Here is a 22652-nt window from a genome sequence, read left to right as displayed (position 1 = left end):
GTTCTGTGTATTATGCAGTCCTGTACCCAGCGCTGTGTATTATGCAGTCCTGTACCCAGCGCTCTGTGTATTATGCAGTCCTGTACCCAGCGCTTTGTGTATTTTAGTAGTCCTGTGTCCAGCGTTCTGTGTATTATGCAGTCCTGTACCCAGCGCTGTGTATTTTGCAATCCCGTGCCCAGCACTCTGTGTATTATGCAGTCCTGTACCCAGCGCTCTGTGTATTATGCAGTCCTGTGCCCAGCACTCTGTGTATTATGCAGTCCTGTGCCCGGCGCTCTGTGTATTATGCAGTCCTGTGCCCGGCGCTCTGTGTATTATGCAGTCCTGTGCCCGGCGCTCTGTGTATTATGCAGTCCTGTGCCCGGCGCTCTGTGTATTATGCAGTCCTGTGCCCGGCGCTCTGTGTATTATGCAGTCCTGTGCCCGGCGCTCTGTGTATTATGCAGTCCTGTGCCCGGCGCTCTGTGTATTATGCAGTCCTGTGCCCGGCGCTCTGTGTATTATGCAGTCCTGTGCCCGGCGCTCTGTGTATTATGCAGTCCTGTGCCCAGCGCTCTGTGTATTATGCAGTCCTGTGCCCAGCGCTCTGTGTATTATGCAGTCCTGTGCCCGGCGCTCTGTGTATTATGCAGTCCTGTGCCCGGCGCTCTGTGTATTATGCAGTCCTGTGCCCAGCGCTCTGTGTATTATGCAGTTCTGCGCTGTTTGCCAATTAAAAAAAAAAAAATGTCCCTGGATTTCAGTTTGAAAATCTGGTCACCTTACCCTACCCTATGAGAGAGAACGTTATTTCCCTAGTGCAGCTAGAAGGAACCGGCCTCTCTTGTCTAGGATATCTAGTATGGTCTAGTATACAGCAGCCCCAGCCTCCTTCAATGGAAAACAAAAGCCAAGCACTTGACCTTTCCCTCCCAGACACCTCACTCAGCCGTCAACACCTCCCGCTGTCTCCCTGCCCCGAACCTGACCCCCCACACTACACAAATACTTGGCACGTTTGGTCCCTTCCTCTCGCCGTCAGCCGGTCGCAGCGTACTGACGTTCCTGTGCGTCATCTCCAAGGCAGCGGAAAATGGCGGAGGCTCTACCGGAGGCCGGGCGGTACTTCTGTCATAACTGTTCTGCGGAGATAAGCCCTCGTCTGCCGGTGAGAGGATATCGGAGGTGGCGGGGAGAGGGGGGAACGTGTGCCATGCCGTACATAGATGTAGAGGAGGAATATAGCCATTGCTGCTGCTCCTCCTGCACCGGCTGCTAAGTGGAATGGCAGCAGGTGGGCGGCGATGAATCCGCGCTTTACTCGCCTATACTGTCCGCGCTGACATGCGGAGCCTGAGGTGTATAGGGCAGCCCCATATAGCGCACGCTGCATGAGTTCTGTCTGCTCAGGCACCATGTATGGCAGTAGGATGCCGCCATGTTTGCTGCTGCTGGGGACACCTGAGCTGCATTGGGAACCGTCCTCTCTATGGTGTCTGAGAACATTCTAGGGCTCCCATATCACAGGGGGGAAAGCAGACGCTTGGTACTAGTATCAGGCATGCTGTTATATCTGCCTGCATGAGGTATACCTTCTGTAACCAGACTGATTGGAAGGGCTGGAGGCTGGGCCACCCACTGAAAGTGAAAGAGCTTGTGTGGGCAATTCTGCCAGAGATCCACACTTCTATGCCGTGGGCTTAAAGAATTAGAGGGGGAAATAATGTCTTTAAATCAATCAGGACTTCTGTATGTCTTATTTATTTTTTATTTGTTTTTATTGTTCTCTACATGTGGTTGAGGTAGGGTTGCCTCCTCATCCCTTTAATCCAGGACCCATATTAATTACACAGGTTCTGAGGCCTATAAGGTGCATATGGCGATTTTCCACTGCATGGAACCGAACGGTTCGGCTCGCTTTTGTGCTTTTCCACTGCTGGTACCGCATGGTATGGTGTAGGTACGGTACGGCAGCGCTTTTCCACTGCATTGAACCGAACGGTAAGGCTCTCTAAAACAGTACCACCTCGATTGTGGTTCCAAGAGGTACCATACCCGGTACCATATCCCACAATCCTTTGTATGCAGTCACTACTAGCCACTGATTGGTCAGAGAATCGTTATCTCACCCACTTAACTTTAGTACTACTTTAGTGGAAAAGCAAACCGTACTGAACTGTACCATGCGGTACCAGCAGTGGAAAAGCAAACCGGGCCAAGTAGAGCCGAGCCGGTACTTGCAGTGGAAAAGTGCCATAAGTGAGTTTCATTACTACCTTTACCAGCCACAGAACCTGTGTAATTAGTGTGTGTCCTGGTTTAAAGGGATCAGATGGAAACCCTAGGTTGAGATGTTAGGCCCCTTTCACACATATGGTCTGTTCAGTTCATGAGTTCAGTCATGTCAAAATGTATAGTTTGTCCATTTACATCTGTTTTTTTGACGAATGAAAAATAGGGCATTCATCCGTTCCAAAAAAACGGACAATGACGGAAGCTGATGAAAACTGAGGTTAACGGATGATCATCCGGTTTTACATAGAGATGCATTGATGTCCGTTTTCATCCGTCAACAAATGGATGAAAAACGGACCGTATGTGTGAAAGGGGCCTTAGGGTCCTTTCACATGGGCGGTCCGTATGTCCATTTTTCATCCCAACCGTTTGCGGATGAAAAACGGACATAATGTATGTCTATGGGATTGCGGATGACCATCCGCTGGCATCCGCTTTGCGTTTAGTTCAGTTTTTTGAAACGGAAGAGAACCCTATTTTCTTCAGTTTAAAAAAAGGGACAGGACGCAAAAACGGGTGACATCCGCAATCCCATAGACATACGTTATGTCAGTTTTTCATCTGCAAACAAATGGTTGAAAAACTGACATACGGAACGGACCCTCCAAAAGTGCATCCATGCCCGTTTAAAAAAAAAAAAGTCACTGAGCGTATGAAAAAACTTAACTGACTGTGTGAAAGGACCCATAGGGCTCTTTCACACGGGTGGTCCGATCAGATCCGCCTGTCAGTTTTTTAGGCGGATCTGATCGGATGCCCCATTCAGCCCTATGGAGCAGCGGATGTTAGCGGTGACATGTCGGCTGACACCTGCTGCCATCCGCATCCGATCCTGTCCGTGAAATCCGGACGGATGGAAACCCTATTTTCCATCCGTCCTTGGGGTCAGATGAGAGTGGACAGGCGGTCCGCTCTCATCCGATTCCCCTTAGAGAGCAGCGGGGGCTGTGACACCTCCCTCTCCGCACTGCAAGCGGAGACGGAGCTGTCATCCGCCGGTTCAGCGGGGATTGCGGATCGATCCCCCGCTGAGCAGCATGGATCCGCCTACGGAGGCGGACCGTGTGAAAGAGCCCTTAGAGTGGTTGTAAACCCCCCTCTCTGTAAGTTGTGCCTATAGGTACAGCAAATCTCTCCTAAACTTTTTAGGAGATATATACTCCCGTTTAGGAGATATATACTGTATAGTGCGCCTATGATGTCAACGGCGCATGCGCTCTGAAGGAACGGTTGCCCGTGCCGTTTCATCAGAGCCCTGCACTGTGACAATGACGTTACGTGGCTCCTGGCCAGTAGCATAGCCGGAGTCTGCAGACCAGGGAGGAAGACGGCTGAAAATGGATGTGGCCTCCAGCCGGGACGGCGAGGGCTTAGTTTGGAGGGAAGTGTCACATAATGCACTAGTATGCGATTTCTTCTGGCACTTTATGCATTTACTTTTCAGGGGGAAAAAATACACCTTGTGTTTACTTCCTCTTTAAAGCACAACTCTACTTTTGTTGGGGGGGGGGGGGGGCATTCCCCTCTGGGTGATCTCTGTACATTGCAAGGATTTTAACAACTTTTGTTGCAGATTCCTACTTTTTGTTATTCTGAAGAAATCCCTGTGTGTTCCTCTGTGCGGAGTGAGTCTAATGGGAGGGATTTCATTATTAGCTGCAGGGCTCTAATGAGGAAAGCTGCTGGGCCTGCATCCCTTTAGACATGTTCCTATTGGGAGTATCTCACCAAAAATGACATTTTTGTTACAGGGAATGCCAGAAATCTGACTTGTATCTTAGTGCAGACTTCTGGGAAAATCGGTGAGCCAATCACTGGGGGGGGGGGGGGGCGGGTGGGCATCTGTACACATTCTGTGTACAGAACACCTACAGGTAGCCATATTGTATTCTCAAAAAGTTAGACCTGCGGATTGAAAAGGAAAGGTACAGTTTAATAACATTGAATTACAATAGAACTTGTATCGCAATTGTCTGAACTATATTATTTTTTCGTTTTTTGCTATCCCCCCCCCCCCCCAATTAAAGTGCAGTTACCCTTTAAAGGAAAACTCTCTCAGCAGTATGTATCTACTATTAAAATGACTTCTAACTTAAAAAAAAAATCTTTATATCAGCTATGATCTTGTTTGATTGCATGGAGGTACATTTTAGAGAGCCATTGATGGTGTCCCAGGACCAAAATTTAGGAATATTATTTTAACCACTTTACGACCACCCCATAGCAGATTTACTGCTACTGGGTGGCTGCTCTGTGCAGAATCAAGTGTACGGTATCTCACAAAAGTGAGTACACCCCTCACATTTTTGTAAATATTTTATCTTTTCTTTTGACAACTCTGAAGAAATTACACTTTGCTAGAATGTAGTGAGTGTACAGTTTGTATAACAGTGTAAATTTGCTGTCCCCCCCCAAAATAACTCAGCACACAGCCATTAACCTTCCTAGCGGTATTCCCAAATGTGGCTCGGGGTTAAATTTTCAGTGCCAAAAGCGGTACCCCGAGCCACACTCGGGGTACTGCTAGGAAGATCACTGGATCCTAGTAGAGGGGTTACTTACCTTGTCACCGGGATCCAGCGATGTATCCCGGCGGTCTGCGGCGGCGGATCTTCCTCCCGATGCTCTGTGAGCCCGGCTTCCGTCTCCTGTGACGTGGCGCTCGTAGGGGGGTGGAACCGGCGGCAAATTCAAAAGTAAAACACACCAAACACACTGATACATTGCAAAATTAAATAAATTCACATTAGTTTGCCCCCCAGTGCCCTTTCCTACAGTTTTACTGTACTGTTTATGTATGTATATGTATGTGTGTATATATATATATATATATATATATATATATATATATATATATATATATATATGTATGTATATATGTGTATATGTGTATATGTATATATACACCGTGCCTTGCGAAAGTATTCGGCCCCGTGAACTTTGCAAACTTTTGCCACATTTAAGGCTTCAAACCTAAAGATGTAAAACTAATTTTTTGTGAAGAATCAACAAGTGAGACACGCTCATGAAGTGGAACGAAACTTATTGGATATTTCAAACTTTTTTAACAATTAAAAATTGGCGTGCAAAATTATTCAGCCCCCTTAAGTTAATACGTTGCTTGGGTTATGTCTCTATCAGTTTTGTACATCGAGAGACTGAAATTTTTGCCCATTCCTTGCAAAACAGCTCGAGCTCAGTGAGGTTGGATGGAGAGTGTTTGTGAACAGCAGTTTTCAGTTCTACTTCTTTCCACAGATTCTCGAATGGATTCAGGTCTGGACTTTGACTTGGCCATTCTAACACCTGGATATGTTTTATTTGTGAACCATTCCATTGTAGATTTTGCTTTGTTTTGGGTCATTGTCTTGTTGGAAGACAAATCTCCGTCCCAGTCTCAGGTCTTTTGCAGACTCCATCAGGTTTTCTTCCAGAATGGTCCTGTATTTGGCTCCATCCATCTTCCCATCAATTTTAACCATCTTCCCTGTCCCTGCTGAAGAAAAGCAGGCCCAAACCATGATGCTGCCACTACCATGTTTGACAGTGGGGATGGTGTGTTCAGGGTGATGAGCTGTGTTGCTTTTACGCCAAACATAACGTTTTGCATTGTTGCCAAAAAGTTTGATTTTGGTTTCATCTGACCAGAGCACCTTCCACATGTTTGGTGTCTCCCCCAGGTGGCTTGTGGCAAATTTTAAACGACCCTTTTTATGGATATCTTTAAGAAATGGCTTTCTTCTTGCCACTCTTCCAGATTTGTGCAGTATAAGACTGATTGTTGTCCTATGGACAGTCTCCCACCTCAGCTGTAGATTTCTGCAGTTCAGCTTAACGGCGGGGACACAGGGTGGATGACGGCAGGGACAGGGGCTGAATGACAGGGGGAAACAGGCTGCATGATGAGGGACACACTGATGAGGCACAAATGAGGAGACACTCATTGGCATAATTTAGGCACAGATGGGCATGAGACACAGGTGGGCATAAATAGGGCAGAGATGGGCATGGATGAGGCAGAGATGGGCATGGATGAGGTAGGGGCGGTGCCCATCGGTGTGTACAGCGTGCGAGGAGAGAGCTAAACCAGACATGCAGCGTTCTGTTGACAAATGATCGCTCTGTCATTGGATGGAGCGATCACATGGTAAATGGCCCCTGTCGTTGGCCCTTTAACACAATCCGTGGGAAGCGCGATTCGGATGTCTCTGTACGCCCTCCCAGAATAGGCCGACCATGCTGTAGCCATCATTGGGCTATGCCCTGGTTGACAAGTAGTTAATCCCCATAGTCTTAGCTATCCGATATTACCCGTAAAGCGGGGCTTTGCATTACCTATGTTCTGCAATATTTGGCCAAACTCAATCACCATGCCAGTCTCTGTGAAAATTAGGCGTTGCCCCCAAAAAATGTGTGTGGCTACTGGAGGTCCTCTAGTATAAGTTTGCCAAGTATGGTGCCCTGAACCCTCGTGGTTTGGGCTCTACATTTATAGTAGCTTGGTCTGCTATGTTAATCTATTGCAGAGTCTTAGTCTGGAAATTTGAGGGGTTACAGCTAGGACCCCAAATGAGTCCGCGGGCCATATTTGGCACAGAGGTAGGGGGGTCCTTCCTTTACCACCCCAAACATTTTGGGGTTTGTTAGCTCAAAATTTCCTGATCAGCTTTTTCTAGGGCCCCTTGAGAGTATGTGGCCCCCGGGCCATACGGCACAGCAGGGAGTGCTGGATACCATTGGACTATTCTGCGGTGGTCAGCTAAAGTCTACCCCAATGCAGGTCCCTGTGAAAATAAAGCATTGGCCCCAAACAAATGTATGTGCCAAATTTGGTGCCCCTGAGCACCGTGGTTCGGCTACCACAGGGCCCTACATTTAAGCTAGCCTGGCCCATTATGTTAATCTATGGTGCAGCCGCGATCGGGAATTTGAGGGGCCACAGAGCGGGCCCCAAATTAGTCCAGAGGCCCAGAGGTAGGGAAGGTCTTCCTTTACCACCTCTACATTTTTGAGGTCGCTAGCCTGAAGTTTTATGGTCAGCTTTTTAGGGGGCCCCTTGGGAGTGTGTGGCCCTCGGGCACTAATGCGGAGTGGGGATTGGTGAGTACTGCAGGAATCTCTGGACTCTTAGCTATTTAACAATATTTGCAGAGCCTGGCTCTGCAGTTCCTATGTCCTGCGGTGGTTGGGCAAATTCCACCCCCATGAAGGTCCTCATGAAAATTAAGCATTGGCCCCAAAAAAATTTTGTGGCCCCTGGGGGTCCTCTAGTAACCCTATACCAAGTTTGGTGCCCCTGGGCAGCATCGTTCCGCTACCGTGGGGCCCTAGATTTAGGCTAGTTTGGCCTAGCCTATGGTAATATATGGCGCAGTAGGGAATTTTGGAGGGGCCACAGCGTGGGCCCCAAACATGTTCAGGGAACCTGGACTCTTTCAGGGCTTGGGCTGTGGCCCCTCAAATTCCCACCCCCATCAGAGTCATGGATTAACATAGCGGGCCAATGTACCATAAATTTAGTGCCCTGTGGTACCCAAATCATGGGGGGATATGGTCACCAAGCTTGGTACAGGGATACTAGCTGACCCCCAGGGTCACACACATTTTTTTGTGGACGATGCCCAATTTTCACGAGGACTGGCATGGGCGTCAAATTTGCACAAATACTGTAGAACATAGGTACCAGTGAGCCCTGCTCCGCAGGTAACATTGGATAGCTAAGAATATTGAGATTAATATGGTTTCCAGCAGTCCCTTCTCCACGGTACTGCCCCAGGGCCACACACTCCCAAGAGACCCGTGAAAAAGTTGACCAGAAAATTTCAGGCTAGCTACTTCAACATTTTCAGAGTGGTAAAGGAAAATCTCCCCTACCACTGTGCCAAATATGGTCCCCTGGACTTGTTTGGTGCCCGAGCTGGGGCCCTGCAACTGTGCCCACTCGAAGATTGCCATACAGCACCAAGCTGACCTAAATTATGGGCCTAGTGGTACCTGAACCCTGGTGGCTAGGGGCCTCAAACGTGGCAGGGGCCACATGCTTTTTTCAGGACCAATGCTTAATTGTTACAGGGACCTGCATAGGGGTCGATTTGGCTAACCACTATGGAATACAGGAACTGCAGAGCAGCGCTATACAGATACTGCTGAATAGCTAAGAGTCCAGGGATTCCTGCATTATCCAGCACTCCCCGCTGCATGGTACGGGCCGAAGGCCGCAAACTCTCAAGTGGCCCTGTAAATAGCTCGGGCCCCAAATTAGTCTGGGGGGCCATATTTTGCACGGAGTTAGGGGAGGGCTCCCTTTACCAAGCATTTTGGAGTCGCTAGCCCAAAATGTACTTGTCAACTATTTCCAGGGCCACTTTTGTATTCCAGAGTGCCCTTTTATTATTGCAGTCGGCGTGCCCCTTTAGTATTCCAGAGTGCCCTTTTTATTATTGCAGTCGGCGTGCCCCTTTAGTATTCCAGAGTGCCCTTTTATTATTGCAGTCGGCGTGCCCCTTTAGTATTCCAGAGTGCCCTTTTATTATTGCAGTCGGCGTGCCCCTTTAGTATTTCAGGGTGCCCCTTTAATTTGTCCCATATGTGTACTGATCGTACAGAGCGAGATAGAATCTGACATTAGATTCTTCCCCGCTCTGTCTCTCGTCGGATTGTGCCCCCGACGGACTGCGCATGCGCCAACCCCAGCTGATCGGTAAAATCAGCTGGAGTGACATCACTTACGGAGCATGCGCAGTCCGACCCGGGCATTATCCGACGGAGGGCATTTTTCGACACGACACAGGTTCCTCTCCTCTACTGAAATTGCTCACTCTGATTTCACTGAGCTTCTTACAAAACTGAGCAAAGTCAGATAGTGCCCCCCCCCCCCCTTATTTCCTGGCTGAGTGACATCCAACATCTAATTCTTTCCTCCCCAGAGTAAGCATTTTTTTTTTTTTTGATGATCACATCTGTTCTCCGCTGCAAAAGGGGGCCTAGAGGGTGCAGACTGCAGGGAGGTCGTCAGCTGGAGGCAGAAAAAGTGCAGCTAAGAGCCAAAGCCAGCTGTTCCCATTCCCCCCCCCCGATGCTCAAGTGAGCGATGGATGAGCAGAGAGCAGTGACTGACAGTCCAGGCTCTCTGCTCAGAGCTGACAAAGAACTAAGCGATCAGCAATTATATGATCCCTCAGTACTCTGACTGGCAGGGGTCAGACTGATGCTACAGCATGGAGGTGAGTATGTGGGTTTTGGTTTTTTAACGACTCCAAACTTCTCATTTTTAGGATCCAGCACTTCAGGAAACTCCAGAAACCGGGCTGCACCGACCCCTAGCTGCTGTTTCTCCTGTTGCCCGCTCTGTGAGTTGCACTCTGCTCAGCCTACCACTAAAGCAAAATGTGGGCGCTTGCACACAAGTCAGCTACAGTTGCTATTTCTAAACCATGCTGACAACCTGCGCTCAGGGTTTCACAATGTGAAAGTTGCTGCTTCTGGGGAACATGCATACAGCAATCCACTGCAGCCACTATTTCTGCTCTGACAGCTTTCACAACATGAAGATAAGGAGCATTCAATTTCCTGACTGGGAGAAGGTGGTTGTTCTCTTCCCAGTGTGAAAGTTGTCACTCCATAGCCAGCCACAGACATTATTTCTGCAGTGGCATAGCAATTGTTTTCTACACGACTGGAGTGTTTTGAGGGCTAGTTCACACCTGATGCAGTCCAGTGAGTTTTTTTTTTTTTCTCTCTCTCCTGCATGAAAAATGCATGTTTTTCCATGTATTCCAATGGCCTCAGTTTACCTGGTGCAGAAAAAAAAAAGTAGAACATGCTGCATTTTTATTTTTTTTTCTGCACAGATCTGTACTGGAACACAGCAAAACACAAAAAAAATGCACCAGAACTGTGTGTGGTGTGAACTGTAATCAAAAACTCATCTGGAACATAGCTGGAGTTCATTTTTGTGGTGTGAAATGGCCTTCAAGTTGAATGAAGCCTTATGTGTGACGTGGAATGCAAACATCTCTGGTGATGGCTTATGTTTGGGGAAGGAGTGTAGATTTGCTATTTTTTCCCTGAGTATCTTTCAGTAGGTTCTGTCAGTGGTGCCCATCTGAGATTATTCTATGATCTGTCTAAAATCATCCCACAGTACCACCTTAAAGCCCAACTCTAGGTTATGTAAATCCCTCCCACAGTTAATAGTTAGAATATATATAATTACCTAAAGTGTGTAAATCTCAAAAAATGGTGTGCTATTTTTTGCTTAAGATTTAGGTTGGTCTTGTATTCAGACTTTTTTTGCGTGCTGCTGTTCTGTATACACTAAATATACAAAAACTAAGTCTAAAAACCAATTTGACTCTCAATGAGTGATAATCAGTAAATCGATACTATAACTGGGATTTGTCAAACCACAAAATCTTTTTGTTAAATATTAGAAAATGTTGCACTACATCAAGAAGGTACCCAAAACACATCATTCTACATAGCTTAAAACCACACACATCCACCTCACTCGTATACAGTTGTGCTCATAAGTTTACATACCCTGGTAGAATTTATGATTTCTTAGCAATTTTTCAGAGAATATGAACAACACAAAAACTTTTTTCACTCAGGGTTAGTGTTTGGCTGAAGCCATTTATTATCCTTTTAACTGTTTTACTCTTTTTAAATCATAATGACAACAGAAATTACCCAAATGACCCTGATCAAAAGTTTACATATCCCAGTTCTTAATACAGTTTATTGCCCCTTTTAACATCAATGACCACTTGAAGTCTTTTGTGGTATTTGTGGATGTGGCTCTTTATCTTCTCAGATGGTAAAACTGCCCATTCTTCCTGGCAAAAGCCTCCAGTTCCTGTAAATTCTTGGGCTGTCTTGCATGAACTGCACGTTATTTCCCCAGAGTGTCTCAAGGATATTGAGGTCCGGGGGACTGAGATGGCCACTCCAGAACCTTCGCTTTATTCTGCTGTAGCCAATGACAGTTCAACTTGGCCTTGTGTTTAGGATTATTGTCATGTTGGAATGTCCAAGTACGTCCCATGCTCGCATTTTTTTTAATTTGCCGCAGAGTACCCGGAAGTGATGTCATGACATCACTTCCAGGTTTTTTACATGGTGACCCGATGAGAGCCGAATGCGGCTTTGATCGGGTCTTCTCTTTGACGGCCGTGCAGGTAGGATGCCCGGGTCTCCCAACGTGACGGGAGACGCGGCGGGAGGGGGGGAGACGCCCTCAGCCGCATCGGTTGTCATTACAAGACAGCCAACCTTCGGCTATGGACGCCGATACTGGGGGGATGCCTCTAGCTGCAGGCATCGCTCCGGTACAAGCACTTTCCTGAAATATCGGTAACCTCAGGGGCCGATTCTGATATATCGGGGAAAGTGCTTATTGGCCCCCGTTAATCGATTGATCCCTAGTTTTGTTAGCTAATAGTGTTAAAATTCTAATTGATAAAACAATGTACCATTAGAACACAGGAGTGATGGTTGCTGGAAATGGGCCTCTGTACACCTATGTAGATATTCCATTAAAAATCAGCCGTTTCCAGCTAGAATAGTAATTTACCACATTAACAATGTCTAGACTGTATTTCTAATTTAATGTTCTCTTTACATCTACTTCCTAGATCATTTGTTATTGGTATGCTTCTGGCCTTCTTGCAAATTGGTGTGGACCTACGCTTAGCTTTGGGCACTCTTAGGTGTCAGATCTCCGCTTTGGCTGTGTATTTCCAACATCCGTTGGCCGATCATTCTTTGATTTGTACTTTTCTACAGGAGCTTCGCCATTTGGCTCCCCCCTGGAGGTTCCTGATGCCTCCTTGGGATCTTAATTTGGTTCTGTCGGTTCTTCTGCATCCTCCTTTTGAGTACATTAGGCGCATTTTGCTACTTGACTTGTTGCAGAAGGTTGCCAATTTGGTGACTCGCCTCTGCTCGGAGGGTGTCTGAAATGGTGGCGTTGTCTTGCCGTTCCCCGTGTCTGGTGATACATGGGGATAAGATGGTGTTATGACCTAATCCGTCGTTCCTACCTAAGGTAGTTTCTGACTTTCATTTAAATGAGGACTTAGTGCTCCCTTCACTCTGTCCGAAACCTTGCATTCTTTGGCTGTGGTTCGGGCGATACGGGTGTATCTTGAGGTCACTGAGTCTTTTCGTACGTTGGACTCTTTTTGTGAATACGGATGGACCCCGGAAGGCTTCAGCTGCGTCTACGTCGTCCATTTCCGGATGGATCAGACGGATGGTGGTGCAGGCGTGTTCGTGTGGGGCAAGGTTCTGCCTTTCCCTGTTACTGTTCACTCTACACGGGTCGTCAGTGCACACATTCACCAAGTTTTATAGAGTGGCTGTGCTGGCATCCGCGGATGCGTCCTTTTGGCCGCAAGGTTTTGCAGGCCGCCATGTGAAGGAGTGGTTTCTTGATCCTCCTTTTTCTGGTTTTGTTACATTTAATTTGTTGGGCAATTGTTTTTTGTTGGCCTCCATGTTACTATGTTAGCTATGTTAGCCGTGGGAATTTGCATTCCTTTTGAGTTTGTCCGTTTCCCACCCCTCTGTGGCTACTGCTTTTGGACGTCCCAACCGTCTAAGATTTAAAGCAGCAGCTACGTCTGTCGGTGGACGATAGAGAAAAATGGATTTTTGTACTTCCGTAAAATCCATTTCTCTGAGTCCGCCGACGAACGTAGCGCCCACCCCTCTGTTTTTCTGAGGGTTTTTTTTTTTTTTTTTTCCACTGCTTGCAGCTAAACTGCCAATGCAGCCGTGAGGCCGAGGGTAATAGCCTAGGGGTACGCCCCCTAGCGTGTCAAAGCCTTTGGCTCTGCCTGGTCACTCCTGGTGGGAGGAGCGATTACCCAACCGTCTAAGATTTAAAGCAGCAGTAGGCTACGTCCATTGGTGGACTCAGAGAAATGGATTTTACAGGAAGTACAAAAATCCAATTATGCCTCTTACTAAATACCTTGGACTGCCATATTTACAAAAGGGGGTCATTTGGAGGTATTTGTACTGTCCTGACGTTTTAGGGCCTCAAGGAGTGAGATGGGCACATCAGGATTAATCAATTTTCAATGATGCGTAGCCTAGCTTGTAGACTCTTACATAACTTTCACACAAACCTATTATACACTTATCAGGATTTTTTTTTTTTACCAAAGACATGTAGCAGAATACATTCTGGCCTAAATTTGATTTTATTGGATTTCTTTTGAAACCGAAAGTTAAAAATATTATTCAAAATTTTTTTTTTTTTTTCTGCTTATCGCAAAAAATAAACCCAGTGGTGAATACATACCACCAAAAGAAAGCTCTATTTGTGTGAGCAAAATGATACGACTTTAATTTGGGTACAGTGTAGCATGACTGAGTATTTGTCATTCAAAGTGCGAGAGCACTGAAAGCTGAAAATTGTCCTGGGAAGGAAGGGGGTTAAAGTGGCCAGTATTGAGGTGGGTAAATCTGGATGCTATTAAAATACTGTACTGGGGGGGGGGGGGGGATTGCAAATGTGATTTTTGGCTCACCGTTTTTCCCAGAAGTGTGCAAGTCAAATTTTGAGCATCCCCTTAGAACAAAAATGTAATTTTTCTTTCGTTCATCGGCGGACACAGCGCTCCAAAAATCATAACTAGTAGGTTATATTTCCTCCTCCAGGAGTAGAACTAGGCAGAACAAAAACACCTGGCTATGCCCATGGGCCGTCCTCAGCTGGTATATAACCCCCCCCCCCCTGCTCTAGGTAACCGGTTTTAATCTGTCTAGTCAGGAGTAAGGACCTGAGGTCCCAGCTGGGATCTCTGATCCTAGCCATTTTCTCCTTCCTTACATCTGTGTTCTTTTTTTTTTTTTTTTCCTCTCAGATCATCTATAATTCACTGCCAGGCTGGGCGACGGGCTGGATAATCTAGATCCAGTGGTCGCCCAGCCAGCGAGCGCGTGCGGACTGCAGCTACGCGCTAGGTCGGCCGCGACATAACCTCACAGACCGAGGCTGGCCCACGAGTTAAACCTCTCACGGGCTTGGGGTCTGAGTCACAGCGGTCTCTTGTTCGACAGCTCCCCTACTTCGGTGACAAGGAGTTCTGTCTGGAGCGTTACCTGTACCATGGAAGGGTAAGTACAGTCCCTCCCTTTCCCCTTTTGGTAGTTTTTCTTTGGGGTGGATGCAGGTAACCTCCAGGGACGGTCGGACCTGCCTGCAGGTTCCCTCCTCCCATTCTTTTAAATCCCTCACTGAGCTGGGCTTCTCCCACTCCCATCCCCCCCTGTCTGGACCTAGTCTGGTGGGGGTCCCAGGGCAGAGAATTCAGCAGAGATTCCTGGGGTTCCCCCGCTCTCCCCAATCTGTAAGGGTCCGGGGAAGTGTGTGTCCCGCCCTGGTAGTCTGGAGGGGTCCCAGTGTAGGAGACTCCTAAGTGCTTGTCCTGCTGTTGGCATTGAGGTCCCGGTGCAGATTGCACAGCAGAGTCTACCCTAAACGTGTCTTTCCTTTAGGGGAGGGTCCCCTTGCAGAGGGTGCAGAAAAGATCCTATTAGCATGCTGGTCTCCGGTTGGTGGCCGTGTTGTGTAGCCGGATGATGTCAAACAACTGAAGCCTTGTGGGGATGCCAAAGTTCTTCTTCCTCTTCTTCTTCTTCCTCTTCTTCTTCTTCCTCTTCTTCTTCTTCTTCCTCTTCTTCTTCTTCTTCCTCTTCTTCTTCTTCTTCCTCTTCTTCTTCTTCTTCTTCCTCTTCTTCTTCTTCTTCTTCTTCCTCTTCTTCTTCTTCTTCCTCTTCTTCTTCTTCTTCTTCTTCCTCTTCTTCTTCTTCCTCTTCTTCTTCTTCTTCTTCTTCTTCTTCTTCTTCTTCTTCTTCTTCTTCTTCTTCTTCTTCTTCTTCTTCTTCTTCTTCTTCTTCTTCTTCTTCTTCTTCTTCTTCTTCTTCTTCTTCTTCTTCTTCTTCTTCTTCTTCTTCTTCTTCTTCTTCTTCTTCTTCTTCTTCTTCTTCTTCTTCTTCTTCTTCTTCTTCTTCTTCTTCTTCTTCTTCTTCTTCTTCTTCTTCTTCTTCTTCTTCTTCTTCTTCTTCTTCTTCTTCTTCTTCTTCTTCTCTTCTTCCTCTTCTTCTTCTTCCTCGCGACATATGTGCAGGGATAGGATCCATGATGATGCTGGGTTCAAATTCTCGCATTCCTCTGGTCAGTAGGGTGAGTCTTTGGGGGTCTCGGTTATCTCTCTTCACTGATGGGTACCCTGAGCTTTGAGGGGATCATTTTAGTGGTGCCAAAAGATCGTTTTTGTACTGCATGGTCTTCCTTTCATGGAGCCTCAGGGTCACATCTCTCCCACTGACCCCCAAATGGAGATGGCGGGTCCCTTGGAACCCCAGCTTCCCATGCTTGCACTGGCGGCAGTCCTACAGTCCTTAGTGTCTTGGGTGGACATGGCGTGTGGGCAAAGGCCCAGGAAGAAGAGTCCACTACTCAGGCTCTCATTGAATTCTGAGCCTGAATCCGCTGTGGGCTGCCGACCTTCCAGGGGGATTTATTATTACACCCCCTGATCCATCTGATGGTAAGGATGATTCCTCCATGGTCGCAGCAGCGAATGAAAAATCGCTGGTAGACGCACTTACCACTGCAGTGCGTGAGACTTTAAAATTGAGAATGGGGCTGATATATATACTGAAAATATTCAGTAGATTCCCTTGCCTTTGTTATCCCAGAGGGTGACGCTCTTGGTGGCTATTACTTTGGCACGCAGGGTATCAGAATTGGCGGCATTATCCTGTCGCAGTCCCTATTTAGTGGTCCATAGGGATAAAGTGGTTCTTGGTCCCTGTCCATCATTCCTGCCCAAAGCTGTCTGACTTCCATTTGAATGAGGACATTGTGTTGCCTTCCTTGTGTCCCAAGCTGGCTCATCCCAAGGAATTTGCTTTGCATGCCTTGGATGTGATTCGTAAGATTTGGGTGCATCTGACAGCTACTGAGTCTTTTTGGAGGTCAGACTCAATTTTTGTGGTTACAGACTGAGCAAGAAAAGGTCTGGCCGCTTCTTCGGCTACCATGTTCAAATGGATCAGACAGATGGTGACTCAGGCCTATTCCATTAAAGGTTAGGTTTCCCCTTTCCCTGTCAGGGTGCATTCTCCTCGGACGCTGAGTGCTTCTTGAGCCTTCTATCATTAGGCTTCAATATTGCAAGTTTGCAAGGCGGCCACTTGGCCGTCTGTGCATACATTCACGAAATTCTATGAGGTAGATACTTCTTTTGGCCAGTTTTGCAAGCTTGTGTTTAAGAGGGGCTGTTCCCTGTTTGAGGAGTTTGTTTTTTTTTTTTTTACTTTTAATTTTCAGATGCGGCTCCTGTGACCTGGTTAACCACTTCCCGCCCGCCCTATTACAAAATGACGGCGGGAATGTGGTTGAGTTATCCTGACCGGACGTCATATGACGTCGGCAGGATAACACCGCTCTGGGCGCCCCCCGGGGGCGCGCAGAGCGGCGATCGGTGATCGGTGATGCGAGGTGTCAGTCTGACACCCTGCACCTCCGATCTCGGTAAAGAGACTACTGACGTAGCTCTTTACCATGTGATCAGCCGTGTCCAATCACGGCTGGTCACATCGTAAACAGGAACAGCCGTTGATCGGCTTTCCTTAGTTGGTGCCTGACAGGCACGAGTAAAGGAGCGCCGATCGGCGGCTCCCCTGACGGGGGGGGGGGGGGGGGGGTCGGCACTGGTAATCAGATCATTGATTACCAGTGCAGACCCTCGGGGGGGGGGGGATGCCACTAGATCCACCAGGGATGCCCACTATGACCCCAGGGATGCCCACTATGGCCACCAGGGATGGCAATCAGGGCTCAGGGAGCCCCTCATTGCCCTCCCCATCAGTGATGCCCACCAGTGTCCTCCCTATCAGTGCTGCCCACAAGTGCCCATCATTGCCATCCTTTAGTGTCGCCCACCAGTGCCCATTATTGCCCACCAGTGCCGCCTATCAGTGCCCACCAGTGCTGCCTATCAGTGCCCATTAGTGCCCGTCAGTGCCGCCTATCACTGCCCACCAATGCTGCATATCTGTGCTACCTGTCAGTGCAGTCTCATCAGTGCAGGAAAAAACTTATTTATTTACAAAATTGTATAACCTAAACAAAAAAACTTTTTTTTTTTTTTTTTTTCAAACTTTTCAGTTTTTTTTTATTTGTTTAGCAAAAAGTAAAAATCGCACAGGTGATCAAATACCACCAAAAGAAAGCTCTATTTGTGGGGGGAAAATTACATAAATTTGGTGTAAGTACAGTGTTGCATGACCGCGCAATTGTCATTCAAAATGCAACAGCGCTAAAAGGGGAAAATTGGCCTGGGCAGGAAGGGAGGGAAGTGCCCTGTATTAAGGTGGTTAAGGCTACCGTTTCCTGGTTAAGGGCTCTTATGTTTAGGCTTGGGTTATTTTCCCCACCCCTCCATTTTACTTTTGCCACTGCTTTTGGACTTCCCATTAGTTATGATTTATGGAGCGATGTGTGCGTCAAACGAAAGGGAAAATTTGATTTTTGCACTTGCTGTAAATACCATTTCACTGAGTTCTTGACGGGACACCACACTCTTTTCCCCCCACCCTCTCTATGGAGTTCTGATACTTCTAATACTGCTTGCTACTAGACGGATTACCTACAGCACAGAGGACGACCCATGGGTGTAGCCAGGTGTTATTGTTCTGCCTAGTCCTACTCCTGGAGGAGGCAATATAACCCACTAAGTGTAATCCTAGACTCTGACCCGTCCTTTTAGCCCCAAATCCAATCGGTTTCAAAAGCTTGTAGATTTCACCTCCGTAACATCTCTAAAAATGTGCCCCTTTTTTAACAAATGAAACCACCAAGCTACTCATTCACTCCCTTGTTATCTCTCGCATCGACTATTGCAACGCCCTTCTCTTAGGCCTACCCCTCCATAGGCTATCCCCTCATCAGTCTTTCATGAATGTTGCTGCCAGGCTTATTCACCTTACCAACCGCTCAGTGTCCAGCTCCCCGCTATGCCAATCCCTACACTGGCTCCTGATCGCCCAGCAAATGCAAACTACAACATACAAAGCCATTCACAATTCTGCCCTGAGCTACAGCACCGATCTTGTCTCCAAATATCACCCAAATCGTCCTCTCTGCTCTTCTCAAGACCTCCTACTCTCAAGGTCCTTTGTCGATTCCTCCCCCCATGCTCGTCTTCAGGATTTCTCCACAGCCTCTCCCATCCTCCTGGAACGGTCAACCTCATCCTGTCTGGCCATCTCCTACTCTAGCTGCCTTCTGTCAATCCTTAAAAATTCATCTCTTTAGGGAAGCCTATCACTCCTCAACTAATCTTTTACCTCTTCCAGCAGCTCATTCCCCACAGTTTAAACCTTTTGTACCACCTGCCACACTCTATTAGATTGTAAGCTCCTCTGAGCAAGGTCCTCTTAAAGCGGTTGTAACCCCGCGGGGGAAACCCCCCCCCCCCCCTGCAAAATAAAGGCATAATGTGCTAGTATGCATCACATACTAGCACATTATGAAATGCTCACTTTAGAACCAAGCCCTCTAAGCGGCGCATGGTCACCGCTGAGAGGACTGACCCCCTTTTCCAGTCGTTTCTTCCGGAATCACGGGCTACAGCGCTGTGAGTGGCCAGAGCCACGATGACATCACTCCCATGCATGCGCACTCGGTTTCGGCAAGAATCTCTGAAGTTCTGGCGCGGTATGCCAGAAATTCAGAGCGAATGCGCCGCTGATGTCAGCGGGTGCATGCAGGGTGAATATCTCCTAAATCTTGCAGGATTAGGAGATATTCATTTTACCAACAGGTAAGCCTTATCGTAGGCTTTACCTGTAAATAAAAATAAGAAAGACGGGTAAACAACTGCTTTAGAGCCGGTTCACACTGCCGCGACCATAAGTCGCCCCATGTCGGAGTGACTTTTTACTGCGACTTGTGAATTATTTTGCGTGACTTATATGACAGACGACTTTGTATTTGGCTAATCAGAATATGATGTGTTGTGACCTAATTCCCCTTTTCTGTTTTTTTTTTTTTTTACTCATTGCCCACCAGTGCCACTTATCGGTGCCCACCAGTGCCACGTATCGGTGCCCACCAGTGCCACGTATCGGTGCCACGAATTAGTGTCCACCAGTGCCACTCACACAGACCAAGCAGAGATAATGGAATGTATATATACCATTATATATATATATATATATATATATATATATATATATATATATATATATATATATATATATATATATATATATATATATAGGCATGGCTGCAATGTGGGGAATGCCTGGCTAATCTTTCTTGTTCCTGGAAAGTCTGATAACAAGTCGCTTCAAATAAGATAAGGATCCAACTTGGAGGCGACTCCAATTGAAGTCTATTGACACAAGTCGGATACAAGTCGTCTCAAAGTAGTACAGGACCCTTTTCTGAAGTTGGAGCGACTTCAGTAGTGCCAATTAAGAAGGCTCTCATTCATTTACATTGCATTTGTTATGACAAGCGACTTGGGGCGACTTGAGGGCACACAAGTCGCCTGACAAGTGGTGCTAGTGTGAATGGAGTCTTAATCCTCTCGTATTGTAACTGTTTGCCTTTTATATTGTAAAGCGCTGCGTACACTGTTGGCGCTATACAAATCTTTTGTTTAAATTCTTTTTTTTTTTTTCTTTTTATAATAATAAGTGCCCCGTTCCTCGAGCTCATGCGCAGACGCGAACGCATATGCAAGTTGCGCCCTCGTATGTAACCGCTGTTCAAACCACACAAGTGAGGTATTGCCGCAATCCTTGTGGGTGTTAGTGTGAGTAATAATAATAGGCCTCTAACTCTAAACGGCTATCCTTTAAAAAATTTTAAACGCATCGCCAATAGAGATTTTTAAGTACAGTAGTTGTCACCATTCTGTCGCAATTTTGAAGCGTGACCTCTATTTACTCAGCATAAGAACTTTCACATTATACAAAAAAATCTAGCTAACTTTTAGTGTGTGTGTGTGTGTGTGTGTGTGTGTGTGGGTTTTTGTTTGTATTTATTCAGATTTCTTTAGATAAGATTTTTTACTCAAAAAGCATTTTATCTAAAGATTTCTATTTTATATACATTATTCATTTAGTTTATTCAGCATGAAATGGAGCTTAGTTATGTAGCATGAGGCTGTATGTTCTGCAATATTTACATTTTTGGTAAACTCATTCAGTGAATGCAAGATAAGATACCATGTGATGCATTCAATTTCACAGTAACCATGAGATATAACAAAGTTATATTATAAGAATGTCAACAAAAGTTAGATTTTATTTCCATGATTTACACTTTCAAAATAACAGAAAACAAAAAAATGGTGTCTGCAAAAGTTTGGGCACCCTGCAGAGTTAATACCTTGTACTGCCCCCTTTGGCAAGTATCGGAGCTTGTAAACGCTTTTTGTAGCCAGCCAAAAGTCATTCAATTCTTGTTTGAGGTATTTTTGCCCATTCTTCCTTACAAAAGTCTTCCAGTTCTTTGAGATTTCTGGGCTGTCTGTCACGCACTGCTCTTTTAAGTTCTATCCATAGATTTTTCAATTATGTTGAGGTCAGGAGATTGTGAAGGCCATGGCAAAACCTTCAGTTTACGCCTCTTGATGTAATCCCCCCGTGGATTTTGAGGTGTGTTTAGGATCATTATCCATTTGTTGAAGCCATCCTTTCTTTAACTTCAGCTTTTTCACTGATTGCATCAAGTTACTATCCAAAATTTGCTGAAATTTTATTGAATCAATTTTTCCTTCTACTCGTGATGTGTTCCCTGTGCCACTGGCTGCAATACAACCCCAAAGCATGATTGATCCACCCCCATGCTTAACAGTTGGGCAGAGGTTCTTTTCATTAAATTCTGTGCCCCTTCTTCTCCAAACGTACCTTTGCTCATTCCGGCCAAAAAGTTAAATTATAAACCTCATCCATGAAGACCATATTTGTACAAGTATCTCTTTATATATATATATATATATATATATATATATATATATAGGCCTGATCTTAAGGGTCCTTTCACATGGGCTTCCTGCCCACTGGACTCCATTTTTGCTCAGCGGGGAATCGATCCCCGATGAGCAGGCGGATGACAGATCCATCTCGGCTCTCTGTGCTGAGACAGACCGGTCAGATCCTCTATGGGAGATCGAATGAAAACAGACCGCCTATCCGTTTTCATCTGATCCTCCAGATGGATGGTAAATTAGGATTTCCATCCCTCTGTATTTCACGGACAGGGTTGGATCGGATGGCAGCGGGTGTCGGCGCTGACATCCACTGCTCCATAGGGGTGCATGGAGCATCTGATCAGGTTCGCCTGAAAAATTGACAGGCGGACCTGATTTGTAAAGCCTGTGTGAAAGGGGCCTTAGTGAGTAAACAGTACAATGCTTTTGCTGTCTAACCTGCCCATCTGTAAGCTGTAAAAAAACTGGGCTGATCCTGCCAGTTCCTGTGTCCTCCCTTGGTTTGCTGACCACTATAATCATGGCTGATGAGCCCAATTTGCTGTGGTCAGTTTTACCTGCCTCCGTTATCCGCAGCGTTCCTCTCACCCCTCCCTACTTGCCTGTCTGCTCCTTTGCCTGTGAGCCCTCTCCCCCACCGCTATTAGTAAAGTAAATCTTAAAAAAATGTCACTGCCAGACCCTCTTTTATGCAGCCACAAGCAGTGTACATGAGTGAGTTTGCAAAAAGGAGTTGGTTTGGTGCTGTTCTGTTCATACTTCATAATGTTAGACTAAAATCACAAATCATACCATGCCCAGTGAAGATGACCATATTCCGCACACTGCATCAAAATGGTCTGCATTGCTATCGTCCCAGAAGGAAGCCTCTTCTAAAGATGATGCACAAGAAAGCCAGCAGTTTGCTGAAGACAAGCAGACTAAGGACATGGATTACTGGAACCATGTCCTGTGGTCTGATGAGACCAAAATTAAACTTCAGATGGTGTCAAGCATGTGTGACGGCAACCAGGTGAGGAGTGCAAGTGTGCATGGTGGTGGGAGTGTCATGGTCTGAGGCTGCATAAGTGCTGCCGGCACCGGGGAGCTACAGTTCCTTGAGAGAAGCGGGAGCTACAGTTCCTTGAGAGAAGCGGGAGCTACAGTTCCTTGAGAGAACTATGAATGCCAACATGTACTGTGACATACTGAAGGAGAGCATGATCCCCTCCGGAGACTGGAGTATTCCAACATACCGACTCCAAGATGACCACTGCCTTGCTAAAGAAGCTGAGGGTAAAGGTAATTGACTGGCCAAGCATGTCTCCAGACCTAAACCCTATTGAGCATCTGTGGGGTATCCTCAAA

At 46.5% G+C, this 22652-nt stretch overlaps 1 protein-coding gene across 1 annotated transcript in view; it reads left to right on the top strand.

The window, feature by feature from the left end:
* The first annotated feature begins 1007 nt into the window (after positions 1-1007).
* Positions 1008-22652, top strand: part of RNF126 (ring finger protein 126) — a 213661-nt gene continuing 192016 nt past the window's right edge. The window contains exon 1 of the mRNA XM_082261204.1: positions 1008-1150. Coding sequence (XP_082117330.1) covers positions 1076-1150 — 75 coding nt within the window. The 5' untranslated portion in view covers positions 1008-1075. The remainder of the gene's footprint in view (positions 1151-22652) is intronic.

Source organism: Pelophylax lessonae (assembly GCF_965119305.1).
Source record: "Pelophylax lessonae genome assembly, chromosome: 1".
Classification (NCBI taxonomy): Eukaryota; Metazoa; Chordata; class Amphibia; order Anura; family Ranidae; genus Pelophylax; species Pelophylax lessonae.
Note: the sequence above shows the minus strand (reverse complement) of the source record. Positions and strands in the feature narration are given on the sequence as shown.